We start from the raw sequence: 15427 nt of genomic DNA on the forward strand, positions 1-15427 counted from the left end.
GGAAAGGCAACCAGTCACTTGTAGCTGACTGATTGGTGGTACATAGAAACATGCAGCCAAAAAAAAAAAAAAAAAAAAAAAAAAAAAAAAAAAAAAAAAAAAAAAAAAAAAAAAACAGTTTTCGCACTAGCTTTTGAGCTCTTGCTCTTTCTCTAGAAAGAGTACACATATTGACACACACAACGTCCCAAATGTACACACCCACAGCTGCAGCAGGACTGCCTGTTGAATATTGATTGATTATTGAGAGAAGTTACCTGGGTAGATGGCAGTGGAGAGAGGGTATGGAAAGATAGGTGAGGCAAGGACGTGGTAGTCGGATAGTGGGAAGCAAGCCTTTTGACAGGTCACTCAGCAGCTGCACAACAAGATGAAAGGAGTTCTTAGGGTAGAACATATGAAAGGTAAAAAGGTGAAGGGAGGGGAGAAAGAAAAGCAGTAGAAGGTAGAGAGAGGGAGAGTGTGCCCGCATTGGTTGGAGGTTGGAGTGGGATGGAGGGGAGAGGGAAGAGGGAAGGGTGGTAGGAGAAGACAGTACATGATCTGGGTGATGGAGGAGTGGTGCGGACAGGAGAGAGAATGTAAGAGATAAGGTGAGGCAGTGTGAAACAGGTTAGCAGAGGTTTAGGGCAGAAGGATTGTGAAACTCCAAAATATGCTAGAGAGACAATTCCCACCTGTATAGATCAGAGAAACTGGAAGGGACTATCCAAATGAGTTGCATAGTGAAACAGCTATTGAGGTCATTTTTGTAGTGATATGCGTGATCAGGAAGTGAACAGCCAAAATTGTATTTTACCACAGTTTTTCCACATAGGATGCTGCACAGTAATTGGGGCAGAGTTGATATATAAAATGACTGATTTGAAATGTGACCCTGCCTTTTATAGAGTAGGAAATGCATGCGACTGTACTGCAGCAGGAGGAGGTGATAGGTAGATGTATGGGACAAGTCTTGCACCTTACACCTTCCCCACATCCATCTCTCTAGGCATCTTCTCTTTATAATCAATAATCAACAATCTGTCTCAATGCAACTGCAGGTGTGTGCATTTGGATGTCTTTGTGGTTGTGTGTGTGAATTTCTGTACTGGTGCTAGAGAAAGAACAGGAGCCCAAAAGCTAGTGCGAATACTGTTTTCTGTTGCCTGTTTCTTTGCGCCACACAGCAGTCAGCTATAGCTGAGTGGTTGCGTTTCCTTTACTTTATGTGTGACTAATCCTATGAGACAGATTTGCTGGCTAATACTTCCAGGAAGCAAGAATTTTTAATACTGATGAGAGATAGACATAAATGTACAGAAATTTATCCTAGCTTTCAGAACTATTAATTCCTCTCTAAGGGCTGGTTCCTCAGAACTCAAGATGAGGGGGATCCCCTTGTTGGCGAATGAAATGAATTGTCTGTCCGGCAGTGGTTCCGTCTTACCTTCTCATCCCATTTGGTAAGTCTTCCATTACTCTCAGTTCTGGATGACTTTTCTGTAACTTTTCCCATTTCCTACATCTCGCCAGTCATTTTTCTTCATCTCTCTTCCTTTCCTTTCATCCCTTGTGCCAGAAGAAGGAGCCACTGGCTCAGAAAGCTTGTACATTTCTGTAACTTTTGTGTGTTTTTTCCTGCTGCTGCTTGGTGAGTAGCTTTTTTTGGCTATTATTATTATTATTATTATTATTATTACAGGCTTAATCAATACAAAGATTAATTAATAACAACATGTTGTATTCCTGTTATCCTCTGCCAAGCCTCTTTATCCAGAGCATCTTCCTTGTCGATGCTGCAGTGTTCCATTACTCCATTTATATGGTCTGTCCAAGAACATCATTGTCTTCTGCACTTAAGTGTGCTGGATGGTTTCCATTCATAAACCACCTTGGCCACCGATGATCTGGCATCCGTACCAGTTAATGATTTTCTTTCAATTCTATCTATCACTGTATCATTTGCCTTCATTCTTGCTCTTACTTCATCATTAGTTTTCCTTTCGATTCCTGATATTCTGGCACTCCTATGCAAATAATCCATTTCCATAATAATTAGTCTTCTTTTGAGATTTGCATTTAAGATCCATAGCTATGTTCCATAGCATAGCACTGATTCAACCATTATCTTACCTAATCTTTTCTTATTGCTGTTGAAAATATTCTTATCCCTTATATGCTTTTTTATCTATCCAGTAATATTATATTATCACCACTTTCTGTTTTACTTCACAAGTGAAGAGATTTATCTGAAAGCGTGTTATTTTGTAGTCAAGTTAGAAACTTTTCAATCCATCCTTACATATGTCTAGCAAAATTTAAAAATCTGCAAGTTAGTGTGGTTTTCATAGAATGTGTTTTCAGTTAGTATTTTAGTTGTGTTTAGTAAATTATTATTTTATTTGTTGCATGCAGCTAGAAAACTCACAGGTAAGAGTAGAAACATGAAGAATTCAGCATAAATGTATTAAATTGACAAGTGTTGTGTAGTTACCACTTTTTTCCATTCTTCTTGCACTCTTTCGCTTTGACTAACACTAGAGTGGTGTGAAAGTAAGAAGGTGACAGATCGAAGGAGAATCTTTACCCACCAGTACTTTCATACCACAAACCTCAGTGCTCATTTTCAGCACATTGACCTTGCATTCTTCAGGTTTACATATTTTTTGTCATTGTAACAACTGCAAACATTCTTCTTAAAAACACATTCTTGGCTCAATGATATCATTGCACTCTGTGTGTAATCTTCTTCTCTTGGTTATTTTAAGATAACTGAAGCTCACATTGTCTAATATTTTTAGCAATGGAAAGTCGTGGTAGGAATACCAACAATATTGTAAAAAGCCTAGATTGCTACTCACTATAGAAATGACTTGTTGAGCTGCAGACAGGCACAATGGAAATACTGTTACACATTTATCTTTTGGTCAGAGCCTTCATAAGAAAAGAAAAGAAAAAACACACACACACTCACAGAAGCAGGCATATTTCACACACATATGACCACTATCTCTGGCCGCTCTGGCAGAATACAGTGGTGTCACATCAAAGGCAAGCAGCAATCCAGAGTGGGACAAGGAAAGGGGAGGGACAGTATGGTATGGATGGGGGAAAAGGAGTCAGCACAGCCTGTCAGAGTGTGCAGGGACTAGATGTAGCCAGAAAAGGCTGCCAGGTGCAGCATCGTGGGGCTGTGGGAGAGGGAGGGAAGTGGGAGAAAAGGGAGGGCAAAGGAAGAGGGGGAGAGAAGGGGAAAATGGCTGGTGTATGCTTTGGCAGAGAGTGGCACACTATGAGGATGAGGGCATGTGAATTGGGAGGAGATGTAGGGCAGGGGTGGAAACTGTTGGGTAAAATGTTTGGGAACAGTAAGATACTGTGGATTGAGGCTGGAATAGTTTCAGGAGCAGAGAATGTGTCGTAAGGATACTTTCCATCTGCACAGTTCAGAAAAGCAGGTGGACACACCACAGTTTGGCGGTGGCTATTCATCCTGGTGGACAGCTGGTTGGTAATAATACCAATATAAAAAGTTCAGCAGTGATTGTAGAAGAGCTGGTATATGATATGGCTGCTTTTGCTGGTAGCCGAAGATCTATTGGGGAAGGATAAGCCTGTGACAGGACTGGAATAGGAAGTGCTGAGTGGCTGGATTGGGTACTGGTATATGATCGCTATGGCAAGGGGTTGGGACTGAGATTGCATAGCTATGGAGTAAAATGTTGTGGAGGTTGGGTGGGCCATGGGACACCAATTTAGGAGGGGTGGGATGGTTGTTGAATAGGATGTTCCTCATTTCAAATAATCAAAACTCCAACAAAGAATGTGGTTCAGTTATTCCAGCCCATGGTGATATTAGGTGACAAAGGGGGTGCTTCCTTGTACCTGGTTCTTGGGTGGGGTGGGGGGTGGGGGATGGAGGAGGGATATGGCACAGGAAATTTGCTTCTGGATTAGTTCTGAGGGGTCGTACTAGACAAGGGAGTTAGTGTCACTGCAGATATGCTGTTCCCGGGTGGCCTGGCTGTATAATATGGATTTTTTGATGTGGAAAGGATGACAGCTTTTGAAATGCAGGTACTGTTGGTGGCTGGTGGGCTTAATGTGGACAGAAGTGTGGAAGGAGCCTTCATAGAAGAGAAGAGCAATCCCCTGGAAGATGGCACTCTGGCACCTGGAAGACCAGTTGAATATGATAGGAGAGGAGCTGTTTAGGTTGTGAAGGAAACAGGATAGGGCATCTTGGGCTGTAGTCTAGATCATTAAGAGATCATCAGTGAACCTGAACCAGACTAGAGGTTTGGGGCTTTTGGAGCTGAGGAAGGTTTCCTTTAGATGGACCATAAACAGGTTGGCATAGAAGGATGCCATGTGGGTGTCCATGACTGTGCCGCAGATTTGCTTGTATACCTTCCCCTCAAAGGAGAAGTTGTGAGTTACGATAACATTAGTAAGGTATATGAGGAATGAGACAGTGGGTCTTGAGTCTGAAGGGCATTGGGAGAGGTAGTGTTTTTAGTTGCGACAAGGCCATGGGAATGAGGGATTTTGGTGTATAGGGAAGTAACATGAATGATTATGAGTAGGTTTTGGTATTTTTGAGGTGGGAGGATAGATTTCACGCAGTACATTTCATGTATTGGTCAGTGAGAGCCTAAATTTTCTCAGTGGGGGCACAGTAATTAACTACAATGTTCAATGGGTTGTCCAGGATTCTTGGGTTTGTGAGTTTTTAAGAGTGTGTAGAAGATAGCTGGGCAGAGTGCCATAAGAGTGAGGAGGGAAATAATGGATTCAGGAGAGAGATTCTGGGATGGGCCTAAGCTACCAATCTAGTCACTGTATGTCCACCAGGCAGCACTGACTCCTCTCTCCCCACCCTTACTATGCTATCCCCTCCCCTGCCCCACACTCCGAATTGCTGCATACATTAGACGTGACACCAAGTGTTCTGGCCAGAGCAGCCAGAGATAGCGATCCTGTGTGTGAAGTTGCTTGCGCGCGCGCGCGTGTGTGTGCGTGTGTGTGTGTGTGTGTGTGTGTGTGTGTGTGTTAATTTTCTTTTCTGCAGAAGGCTCTGGCCATAAGCTAAAAGTGTAACAATCTTTTCGTTGTGCCTGTCTACAACCCTACATGTCATCTTTATGGTGGTTAGCAATCTATCATTTTCATAATATTGTTGATATTCTTTAATGTTTGTAATATTACTCATCAACTGTCATCAATTCACAGCTTTTTTATGTATTAAATTAAGTTTTATGCATTTGGATTGGATATTTACCTTCCAAATGTGTATGAATATTGTGTGATGCAGTAAAATGGTGCCAACTAAGCTGCCTAGGTAAATGCGATTTCCCCATCCCAGAAAGGAAGGTACAGGGAAAAATGGGGGAGGGGTATGTCAATAATGTGTCTGTATTTTTCTGCTAGTTTTTCTGTTGCTATTGGTTATACAGCACTAGTAATCTTTATCTGTATAGCCTAGTCTTGTCAAAGGTCATAAAATACCAGTAAGAAAAAACTGAAAAAATAAGAAGAAACTATTTATTTCTGTTCCAACCATAAAACAGCATGGATATGAGAAAGATATGCATGCAGTTGGTAGGCGACTACTTCACAAAGTACTGAGCAGGTCTTCTGGCACAGTGCCAGTATCAACCTTGATTTTTAGATGTCTCAGGTGCTGCAATGATTTCCAGTTGCTGATGTCTTTCTGTGTCGAAACTTGGTGTATGCATTCTTTCTGTGAGGCATAGACTCTGCGTATCAGTTTGGCCTTGAGTTTTTTCATAGGAGTTAATCACAGGAGGTGCCTTGATGTCTGCAGCAAAATGACAATCCAGTTGTCTGACCACTAAGGCAAACCTCATGGAATCTGTAGGTATTCCAGTGTAATGGAAACATGCTGTTGCTTGTGCAAACCACAGTGCAGGGTTGTGCAACCAGAAAGTGGCAGTCACATGGCAAGTTTGGATGCTGAAGGAATTGTCATGGTCGGTTCTAGTGTCATCTTGTGAACTAATTGTATGGAAGTTCTTGCATTTTCTGTGCTGTTCACGCAGGCTAATCATGTCAGGGTCACCAGATCAAGAAGGCTAAGGTAAGGTCGATCCAAGTAATTTAACTGTATGTGTGTTGTAATATGCAACCTGTTTGACACATGAACTATAACTTCTGTGCACTGTGGAAAATACCTTTATTTAGTATGACAGGAAAAAAAAAGAAATATCTTGTGAGGAGAACACAGTTAAGAGAAGTGTCACATGTGAGTAGGAACAGTGCTTTTGAAGAGTAATGAATACGTAACTAATTGAGCTATTGACATCAATGAATGTGGTAATATCAAATCAGAGAATAAATGTAATTGTCAATGCTGAAATACAGTGCCTCTGGTGACTGTTGCATAAACACTTTGACTGCTGCAGTAAAAAGAGACACAGCAATATTGACAATATTTTTGAATGAACAAGCCTATCTTTTGATCTTTGAGCCTGGACATTCGAAGTTCATGTGCTCATACCTTGTATGCAATGTGATACACTTGGCCTACAGTTAACCACCAGTATGAACTTACGTATTAGCAATTCATTCTGCTTGCACTTTGTAGTACAAGCAGTTAGCTGCAATCTGGTGCTAATGAATGGCATTGCACACAACCGTATCTGTAATTCATCAAATATGACACACCATAATGTTCTCTGTTGTATATCTGGTTATGATTATAATCCAAGGCAAAATAATTGTTCCGTTGCAAGACCTTCATCTGTATTCATGCACCCATTGGATCCTGGAGCAGTAATAGTACTGGATGGTATTCCAGTTTACATTTTAGGATGTTAAAGACTCATGTAAATGTATATGGCACTTTTGAGCATCATTAGCTTTTATTTCCTAAGAATTGTGAATACTCTAAACAATAACTGCTACATGGGAGAAGCTGTAACCTCATACCATGTAAAAATGTAGATACATGCAGAAAATTATGTAAACTTATCAAGCATGATATGTCCATGCCTGTATCAGAATATGAGATACAATGGCTTTTACCTATCTGTGGTCAGCTATTTGGTCACTCACTGAAAATATATGGAATATGAATACATAGTCTATCAGTGGCAGACAATACTCTTTTTCCAGTGACTTTGGACTGAAATGCAAGTAGCCCAGCAAAACATTTGTAGAAACCCATGCACACTCTTTTTGCTTTGATGGTACCATTGCTAGAGCTGTTGCTCATGATGATTTTCCCCAAGTAATGTTATCATTATTTGGAAAATTGGCCGCACTGTATGTTGTATTTTTGCAAAATTCTGCTTTACATAATGTGTACTACAAAGAGTTGCACAGAGCTAAATTATAGTTTTACGATAGCACTGCTTATTAAAATAAATATCCATGCAGACAATTAGTGGTAGTTACCATTGTCTTATTCATTGTTGGCAGATGCATTAGAATGCAAACGTGCTGTTAAATGGCTTTGTGACTACATTATGCACCAGTGTGGTCGGCCACCACCTGCTCACTCAAAGGACTTACATTCTGCAATTGTGGCAGCGTTCCAATGTGCAGGAGTTTGGCTTGTTGCTCACCCATATCTTCTACAGGATAAAGAGAGCCTTACAAATGTCCTTGAAGTGGTCGAATTAGGAATTTCAGGAACGAAATCTCAGGTATGTGATTTCTGTCAGTGCTAAACAGCCTGTTTTATGTAATTTATGTTAAAAAATTTAAAAATTAATTATATTAATAAATTATTCAGCATAATGTGAACAGTTTGGTGAAATTTTGTTAAAAAAATGCTGTGTGACCCGCAATGAAGAAAGAGTGATAAAGATGCTGCAGCAGTTGCATCACCAGAGAAGCATAGCAGTTACAGACAATAATATTAACAGAAAACAGTGTGAAACTTCATACTTTCAGTTTTACCCTTCCCAAAAGGCATTATGAGAAGAAGAGGGATATAAAAATGGAGGGCATTAGACAAATAGGTCATTTCCTAAGCAACCAAACATGTGCACTTACTTTTTTTTTTTTTTAGAGCAGGCGCAAAACTGTGGCTGCAGTCCGACTGGGGTGATGCATTGTCTTAAGTGCAATAAGTGAGATGAAACAGTAAGGGATGAAAATACGGGAGGAGCAATGGCTAGGAAAGAGGACAGCAAGAGAAAGGAATAGAACACTAGAGAGACCTCACTTTTCCGTGCATAGATGTAGAAGAGTGTTCCACACAGCTAAGTACATGGTTGGTGGCAGTAGGCTACATCTTCCTCTTTTCAGTCAATTCAGATGATCAGTAGATATAACTTGTTACCCGAACTAGAGTCTGATACATAATCTAAAGGAATATAAGGTATGACAGACCAGTGTTAGAAGTCTCAATGATATGTCAGCAGTAGAAAAACAGAACAGAGCACAAAAAAAAGAGTTCTGTGGCTAAGTCACTTGCCCTACCCCCTCACCGCCCCCTGCTGGAATATGAGTAGAGACTCTTTACAGAATTATAGAACACTTTTAGAAACATTAGTAGATGATTCCGCTATTTTTGCAATCATGGCATAACATGTATCTCCACAATAAGACCGAGCGAGGTGGCGCAGTGGTAAGACACTGGACTCGCATTCGGGAGGACGACGGTTCAATCCCGCGTCCGGCCATCCTGATTTAGGTTTTCCGTGATTTCCCTAAATCACTCCAGGCAAATGCCGGGATGGTTCCTCTGAAAGGGCACGGCCGACTTCCTTCCCCATCCTTCCCTAATCCGATGAGACCGATGACCACGCTGTCTGGTCTCCTTCCCCAAAACCAACCAACCAACCAACCAATCCACAATAAGAAATATTATAGCTTTAGCAATCACTAATGAACTTATATTTCTTTGGTTGTCATGGAAAATTGAATTGCTTCCTTCAGTGCAACTGCATTTTTGCGCTTTCCAGACTCAAGGCAGATGGTAAATTTTGCAGAACTGGGCTATAACAGAGTCTCCAGTATTTTTTCTGTCAATTACACATATGCTATTATAGGTACAGATCCATTGCATGGAGACTACTCAGTTTTACACAGCAGATTGTTTGAATGGTCCCCAAAAACTGCAGTTGTATTGTAGGTTTACTTGTTCCAATGCAGCACAATCTTTGTGTAAAATTGTCCGTCATCTGGTGTGTAAGACATATTTTCTGGAACATTAATACACACATGTAGAGTGACCGTTATTGAACTATATGAAATAAAATCATCAAAACTTCTGAACAGTTTGCATTAGGACATTCAAACTGCACAGTTGGCTGTGGGGCATGATGGGAATTAGTATGCGCAGTACGGTTTGGTTTAGCGACGAAGCCCACTTTCAGCTGGATCGGTTCATCAATAAGCAAAATTAGCAAATTTGGGAACTGAGAATCCTCATTTCGCAATCGAGAAGTCTCTTTGACCTCAATGGGTGACTGTGGTGTGGAATATCCAGTCACAGAGTAATTTGTGTGATATTCCTTGATGACATGGTGACTACTGAACGGTGCACGAAGGTTTTGGAAGATGAATTCATTCCCATTATCCAAAGTGACATTGATTTCGACAAGATGTGTTTAATTCAATACAGAGCTCAACCCCATCGAAGCAGGAGAGTGTTTGATGTCCTGGAGAAACATTTTGGGGACTACATTCTGGCTCCAGTGTACCCAGGGGCCACTGGCTGGGCCTCAATTGGCCGCCATATTCTCTGGATCTGAGCATGTGCGACCCTTTTTGTAGGGCTTTATTGAAAACAAGATGTACAGTAATAACCCCAAAACCATTGCTGAACTGAAAACAGCCATTCAGGCTGTCACAAATAGCATCGATATTCTGACACTTCAGTGTGTCGTGCAGAATTTCGCTATTCGTCTGTGCCACATCATCACCAATGATAGCAGGCATATGAAACATGTCATAACCTAACTCCAAATTTCTGTAGTGACTAATTTTTTTCCATGAGCATAATCATTTAATATCAACATAAAAGAGCCCAGTCGAGTGCTCTATATTTGTGAAGAATTCCACAATTTTTTCTTTTTTCTCTGATCTCAGCATGACTGCTCATCAGCTTCAGCTGCCTGCTTAAAGATTGGAACATTGGAGAAAAAGAACAGCTTTTAAATTCTTACCAGAGAAAGCCTTTTGGACACTTTTTAATGCTTCACATTTTAAATTTCAATAGCGGAATTAGATTTCTGGGTCTGATCTTTAATTGACCTAGTTGCACATTTAAAAAAGTTAAAAAGCAGATCTCAAAAGGCCTTAAGAAATGATCTTGTGAAGCTGACACATCTTGATTAGTATAATGCTACAAGACATTTATTTAATCCTAACTTGGATGTGGTTGTGCAATATACGGAACTGCATGATAAACTTACTAAAAGATGTACACTTAAAGATGTTTTACACTGTGATGTATTGTGAAACTTCGAACATTTGTGAGTGCCATGATAAATTAGTATTGTTATCGTCAATTGTAGGCTTAAACTAAATTGTGCTCTTTTAAAATTTTTAAGGACAGTAAGCCTATCCTTGTTCAAACCAATCTTTCTCCAATTTCATTGTACAATTGTGTGAGAAATAGATTAGTTTCAGAATTTTTGGAAGGTTACATAACTATATATTCATAAGTTAGTGGTATGTGTGTTTTGGATGTGTAATTTAATTCATCACAAATCAGCATTTGTGGTTTACACTTCGGCCAAAGTATACATCACCCCTGAATTTCACTGTATATCAACACAAATATATGTGGGTTTTTGAGAATTTTTGGAAGCTACCATTGTACTTTGTCTAATCTATGAGCAATTTGTAGCAAATCAGTGTTTGTGATCTAGTTACTGTAGCAGATTTTCTAACTAACATTTTGTTACGGCGTAAAGTCAAGCACTGGCACGTCAGTCAAGAATGATAGAGCAGAGAGGGCTGTGAGAAGAAGTCAGCCAATCACACACTGACTGACCATCCGTCCAGGTTGATAATGCGACAGCAGCAGCCCCTACTTGAAGAGGACATAAGGCCAATGCCAGATGGCAGTGGCCCACTTTGATAGCAGCATCAATGTTAACCACTTCATTAGGGATCTCTATGTAGTTCAGACTTTTATTTGTCTATTCTGAAGAAGACTGATTATTTTGTATGTTGCCCTTTGCTTGTGACACATCTAGCAAAGTTAAGTATTGTAATTGTCTTCTTGTAATAAAACTCATTAATTTGAGTTTTTTGATTGTTTGTCAAGCGAACCAAGTATGCAGGCTCCGTAGACACAACACATTTTTTTTTTTTTTTTTATACAGGGTGTCCCATTTATCTTGACCACCTTAAATAGCTGTTTGTCCAGATGCAAATTACAAAATGTTTCAAGCAAATGTTCTGTAACCGTCAGGGGGACATTAATCATTATGATTCCCTTCGTTGTAGCTTTGTTTTTTTTTACAAAGATATCGATAGCGGTATGATTTTTTAAATGGCACCCTATATTTTATATTCGGTAATTCATTTCCTCTCCTAAAGACCTATTCAAAAATATATAACAGTGTGCCATTCACTGAAACACAACATTATTAATTACATAACACAACATCAACTTTGAGCCCAGGATCACAAATTCGTCCACTTGCTGGAGTTGTCAGAAAACAAATGAAAACCAAGTAAAACAGAACAAAAAATTTACTTTGACTCTCCTGTACCGTTGCTCAGAAGTAGAATATTCAAAGGTGCTCAAAGTGGTGACCCTGGACACCAATACACTGGTGCACTCATTGAATGAAAGAATTATATACTGCTCCCAGTGTTGGCTGCTGAAGAGAATTACAAGCAAGCACAATACGTTTGTGCATGTTCTCTGGAGTTGTTGGAATATCGCGATAGATAATGTCTTCAATGCATGTTGTTATTGTTGTTGTGGTCTTCAGTCCAGAGACTGGTTTGATGCAGCTCTCCATGCTACCCTATCCTGTGCAAGCTTCATCATCTCCCAGTACCTACTGCAACCTACATCCTTCTGAATCTATTTAGTGTATTCATCTCTTGGTCTCCCTCTACGATTTTTACCCTCCACACTTCAATGCATACCCAAAGAAAAAAGTCCAGAGGGTTTAAATCAGGAGACCTAGCAGGCCAAGTAACTGTTCCTCCTTGACCGATCCGTCTGGCAGGATAGCTTCGGTTCAGAACACGATGTGCATGCAAGGCATTATGTGCTGAACATCCACCGTGTTGATACCACATAAGCATTCTGGTTCTTAGTGGCACTTCATCCAGAAGAGGAGGAAGAATTAGTCTGAGGAAGTTGGCCTATGCTGTGCCGTTTAGACTACCATTGATGAAATAAGGGCCAGTAATTGTAGTACCAAGCATCCCACACCAGACGTTAACTCTCCATTGACACTGATGTCCCACCTGTCTAAGCCATAGTGAGTTGTCGCTGGACCAATAATGCATGTTCCTTGTATTCCTTTGTTTGAGAAGGAACATTCATAGCTAAATAGAACATTGGAGAAGTAGTTCGGGTTGGCGAGGATTTTCTGCTGTGCCCACTAACAGAACTGTACACGATTCTGGAAATCATTCCCATGCAATTCTTGATGTTGGTGTTCATGGTAAGGATGGAAACAGTGATGTGTAAAAATATGATGTACACTGTTTTTAGGAATGTCAATCTTGTGTTCAAACTGTCGTATGCTCACATGTGGATTCACAGCAACGGAAGCGAGAACAGTAACTTCGGTAGCTTTGTCTGTCTGTGCGAGTGCTACAATGGTTGCTTTGTCATAGGTTGAAACTTCCCGTTTCCTGAAGCGTCACAAGATGAGAAAACATCAGTCGGGAAGGTGGGTTCTTGTCAGGATATCGCTCTCTGTACAGTTCCGCTGCCTGCGTAGCATTTCACCTACCTTCAACAACAACAGTAACAAAAGAAATGTTATGTCAACTCAGTTTGTAGGAAGGACAGTCTTTACTGTGTGCCTACTCTACACAACATTATTTAAAAGGACTGAACTACTGTACTAAATGTACCCGTACGTAAGAAAACTGTATTGCAGTTACTGTTCTGCTAACTTACATTCCCCATAGATGAGTAGCATTCCTACCTTCTCTTCATTGGTGTACATTCTACTCACACAACTCTTCAACTGACAATGGTTGACAGAATGACGGGTGTGCATTCTACTTATGTTTACATTTGTCCTCTGTCAATGTCAGCATGTGGATGTGTTCCATTACCCCAAGTACCTGCACTAAGTGCTGGGAGCGTCAACGTCAATGTTGTGTTATGTAATTAATAATGTTGTGCTTCAGTGAATGGTACATTGTGATACATTTTTGAATAGGTCTGTAGGAGAGGAAACGAATTACTGAATAAAAAATACCAGGTGCCAGTTAAAATAGTCATACCACTGTTCATATCTTTGTAAAAAACAAAGCTACAATGAAGACAATCATGCTGATTGATATCCCCCTGATGGCTAAAGAAATATTTGCTTGAAACATTTTGTAATTTACATCTCGACAAACAGTTTGGTCAAGATAAATGGAACACCCTGTATATAGTTTTCTCTTAAGATGAGTAGCCATATATATTATCTGCATTTATCGTAAATTAACTTGATTGTTTGCTGACAACTATAATTAACATCAAAACAATTTAGGAAACTAGTAATTTTTACCACAGGTTTCTGTATTGCCTTAATAGAAATCTCGTTTTGTGTCTCTGCTTCAATTCGTATAGCGAATTAGCAACTTTCTAGCTCTACAGATTAAAAGAGAATCAGCAAGTTTAGTCCTTTGTTCACTGCTTTGTAATACACTCCTGGAATTGGAAAAAAGAACACATTGACACCGGTGTGTCAGACCCACCAAACTTGCTCCGGACACTGCGAGAGGGCTGTACAAGCAATGATCACACGCACGGCACAGCGGACACACCAGGAACCGCGGTGTTGGCCGTCGAATGGCGCTAGCTGCGCAGCATTTGTGCACCGCCGCCGTCAGTGTCAGCCAGTTTGCCGTGGCATACGGAGCTCCATCGCAGTCTTTAACACTGGTAGCATGCCACGACAGCGTGGACATGAACCGTATGTGCAGTTGACGGACTTTGAGCGAGGGCGTATAGTGGGCATGCGGGAGGCCAGGTGGACGTACCGCCGAATTGCTCAACACTTGGGGCGTGAGGTCTCCACAGTACATCGATGTTGTCGCCAGTGGTCGGCGGAAGGTGCACGTGCCCGTCGACCTGGGACCGGACCGCAGCGACGCACGGATGCACGCCAAGACCGTAGGATCCTACGCAGTGCCGTAGGGGACCGCACCGCCACTTCCCAGCAAATTAGGGACACTGTTGCTCCTGGGGTATCGGCGAGGACCATTCGCAACCGTCTCCATGAAGCTGGGCTACGGTCCCGCACACCGTTAGGCCGTCTTCCGCTCACGCCCCAACATCGTGCAGCCCGCCTCCAGTGGTGTCGCGACAGGCGTGAATGGAGGGACGAATGGAGACGTGTCGTCTTCAGCGATGAGAGTCGCTTCTGCCTTGGTGCCAATGATGGTCGTATGCATGTTTGGCGCCGTGCAGGTGAGCGCCACAATCAGGACTGCATACGACCGAGGCACACAGGGCCAACACCCGGCATCATGGTGTGGGGAGCGATCTCCTACACTGGCCGTACACCACTGGTGATCGTCGAGGGGACACTGAATAGTGCACGGTACATCCAAACCGTCATCGAACCCATCGTTCTACCATTCCTAGACCGGCAAGGGAACTTGCTGTTCCAACAGGACAATGCACGTCCGCATGTATCCCGTGCCACCCAACGTGCTCTAGAAGGTGTAAGTCAACTACCCTGGCCAGCAAGATCTCCGGATCTGTCCCCCATTGAGCATGTTTGGGACTGGATGCAGCGTCGTCTCACGCGGTCTGCACGTCCAGCACGAACGCTGGTCCAACTGAGGCGCCAGGTGGAAATGGCATGGCAAGCCGTTCCACAGGACTACATCCAGCATCTCTACGATCGTCTCCATGGGAGAATAGCAGCCTGCATTGCTGCGAAAGGTGGATATACACTGTACTAGTGCCGACATTGTGCATGCTCTGTTGCCTGTGTCTATGTGCCTGTGGTTCTGTCAGTGTGATCATGTGATGTATCTGACCCCAGGAATGTGTCAATAAAGTTTCCCCTTCCTGGGACAATGAATTCACGGTGTTCTTATTTCAATTTCCAGGAGTGTACATTGCACCAGCCAAAATGCAGCCCCCCTGTGAATGCTGTTCTCAATCAGGAGTGAATTGGTTGACTTTTGTAAGCAGCTGGAAATTGCCCTGTCTACTATCAAACGATTGACAGCTGATACATATTGGTGTGTTGGAAGAGCTCCCAAAAGCTGTAGACCTGTGATGCATGTACCAGAGGTACCTGAAGTACTATCCTCC

General features: G+C 41.7%; 1 protein-coding gene across 7 annotated transcripts in view; it reads left to right on the forward strand.

Moving 5' to 3' along the window:
* Positions 1-15427, forward strand: part of LOC126194626 (ral GTPase-activating protein subunit beta) — a 425832-nt gene that overhangs the window by 253488 nt on the left and 156917 nt on the right. For all 7 annotated transcript variants that reach the window (XM_049932779.1, XM_049932783.1, XM_049932785.1 and 4 more), the window contains one exon: positions 7426-7652. In XM_049932779.1, the coding sequence (XP_049788736.1) occupies positions 7426-7652 (227 nt within the window). The remainder of the gene's footprint in view (positions 1-7425; positions 7653-15427) is intronic.

Source organism: Schistocerca nitens, chromosome 7 (genome assembly GCF_023898315.1).
Source record: "Schistocerca nitens isolate TAMUIC-IGC-003100 chromosome 7, iqSchNite1.1, whole genome shotgun sequence".
Lineage (NCBI taxonomy): Eukaryota > Metazoa > Arthropoda > Insecta > Orthoptera > Acrididae > Schistocerca > Schistocerca nitens.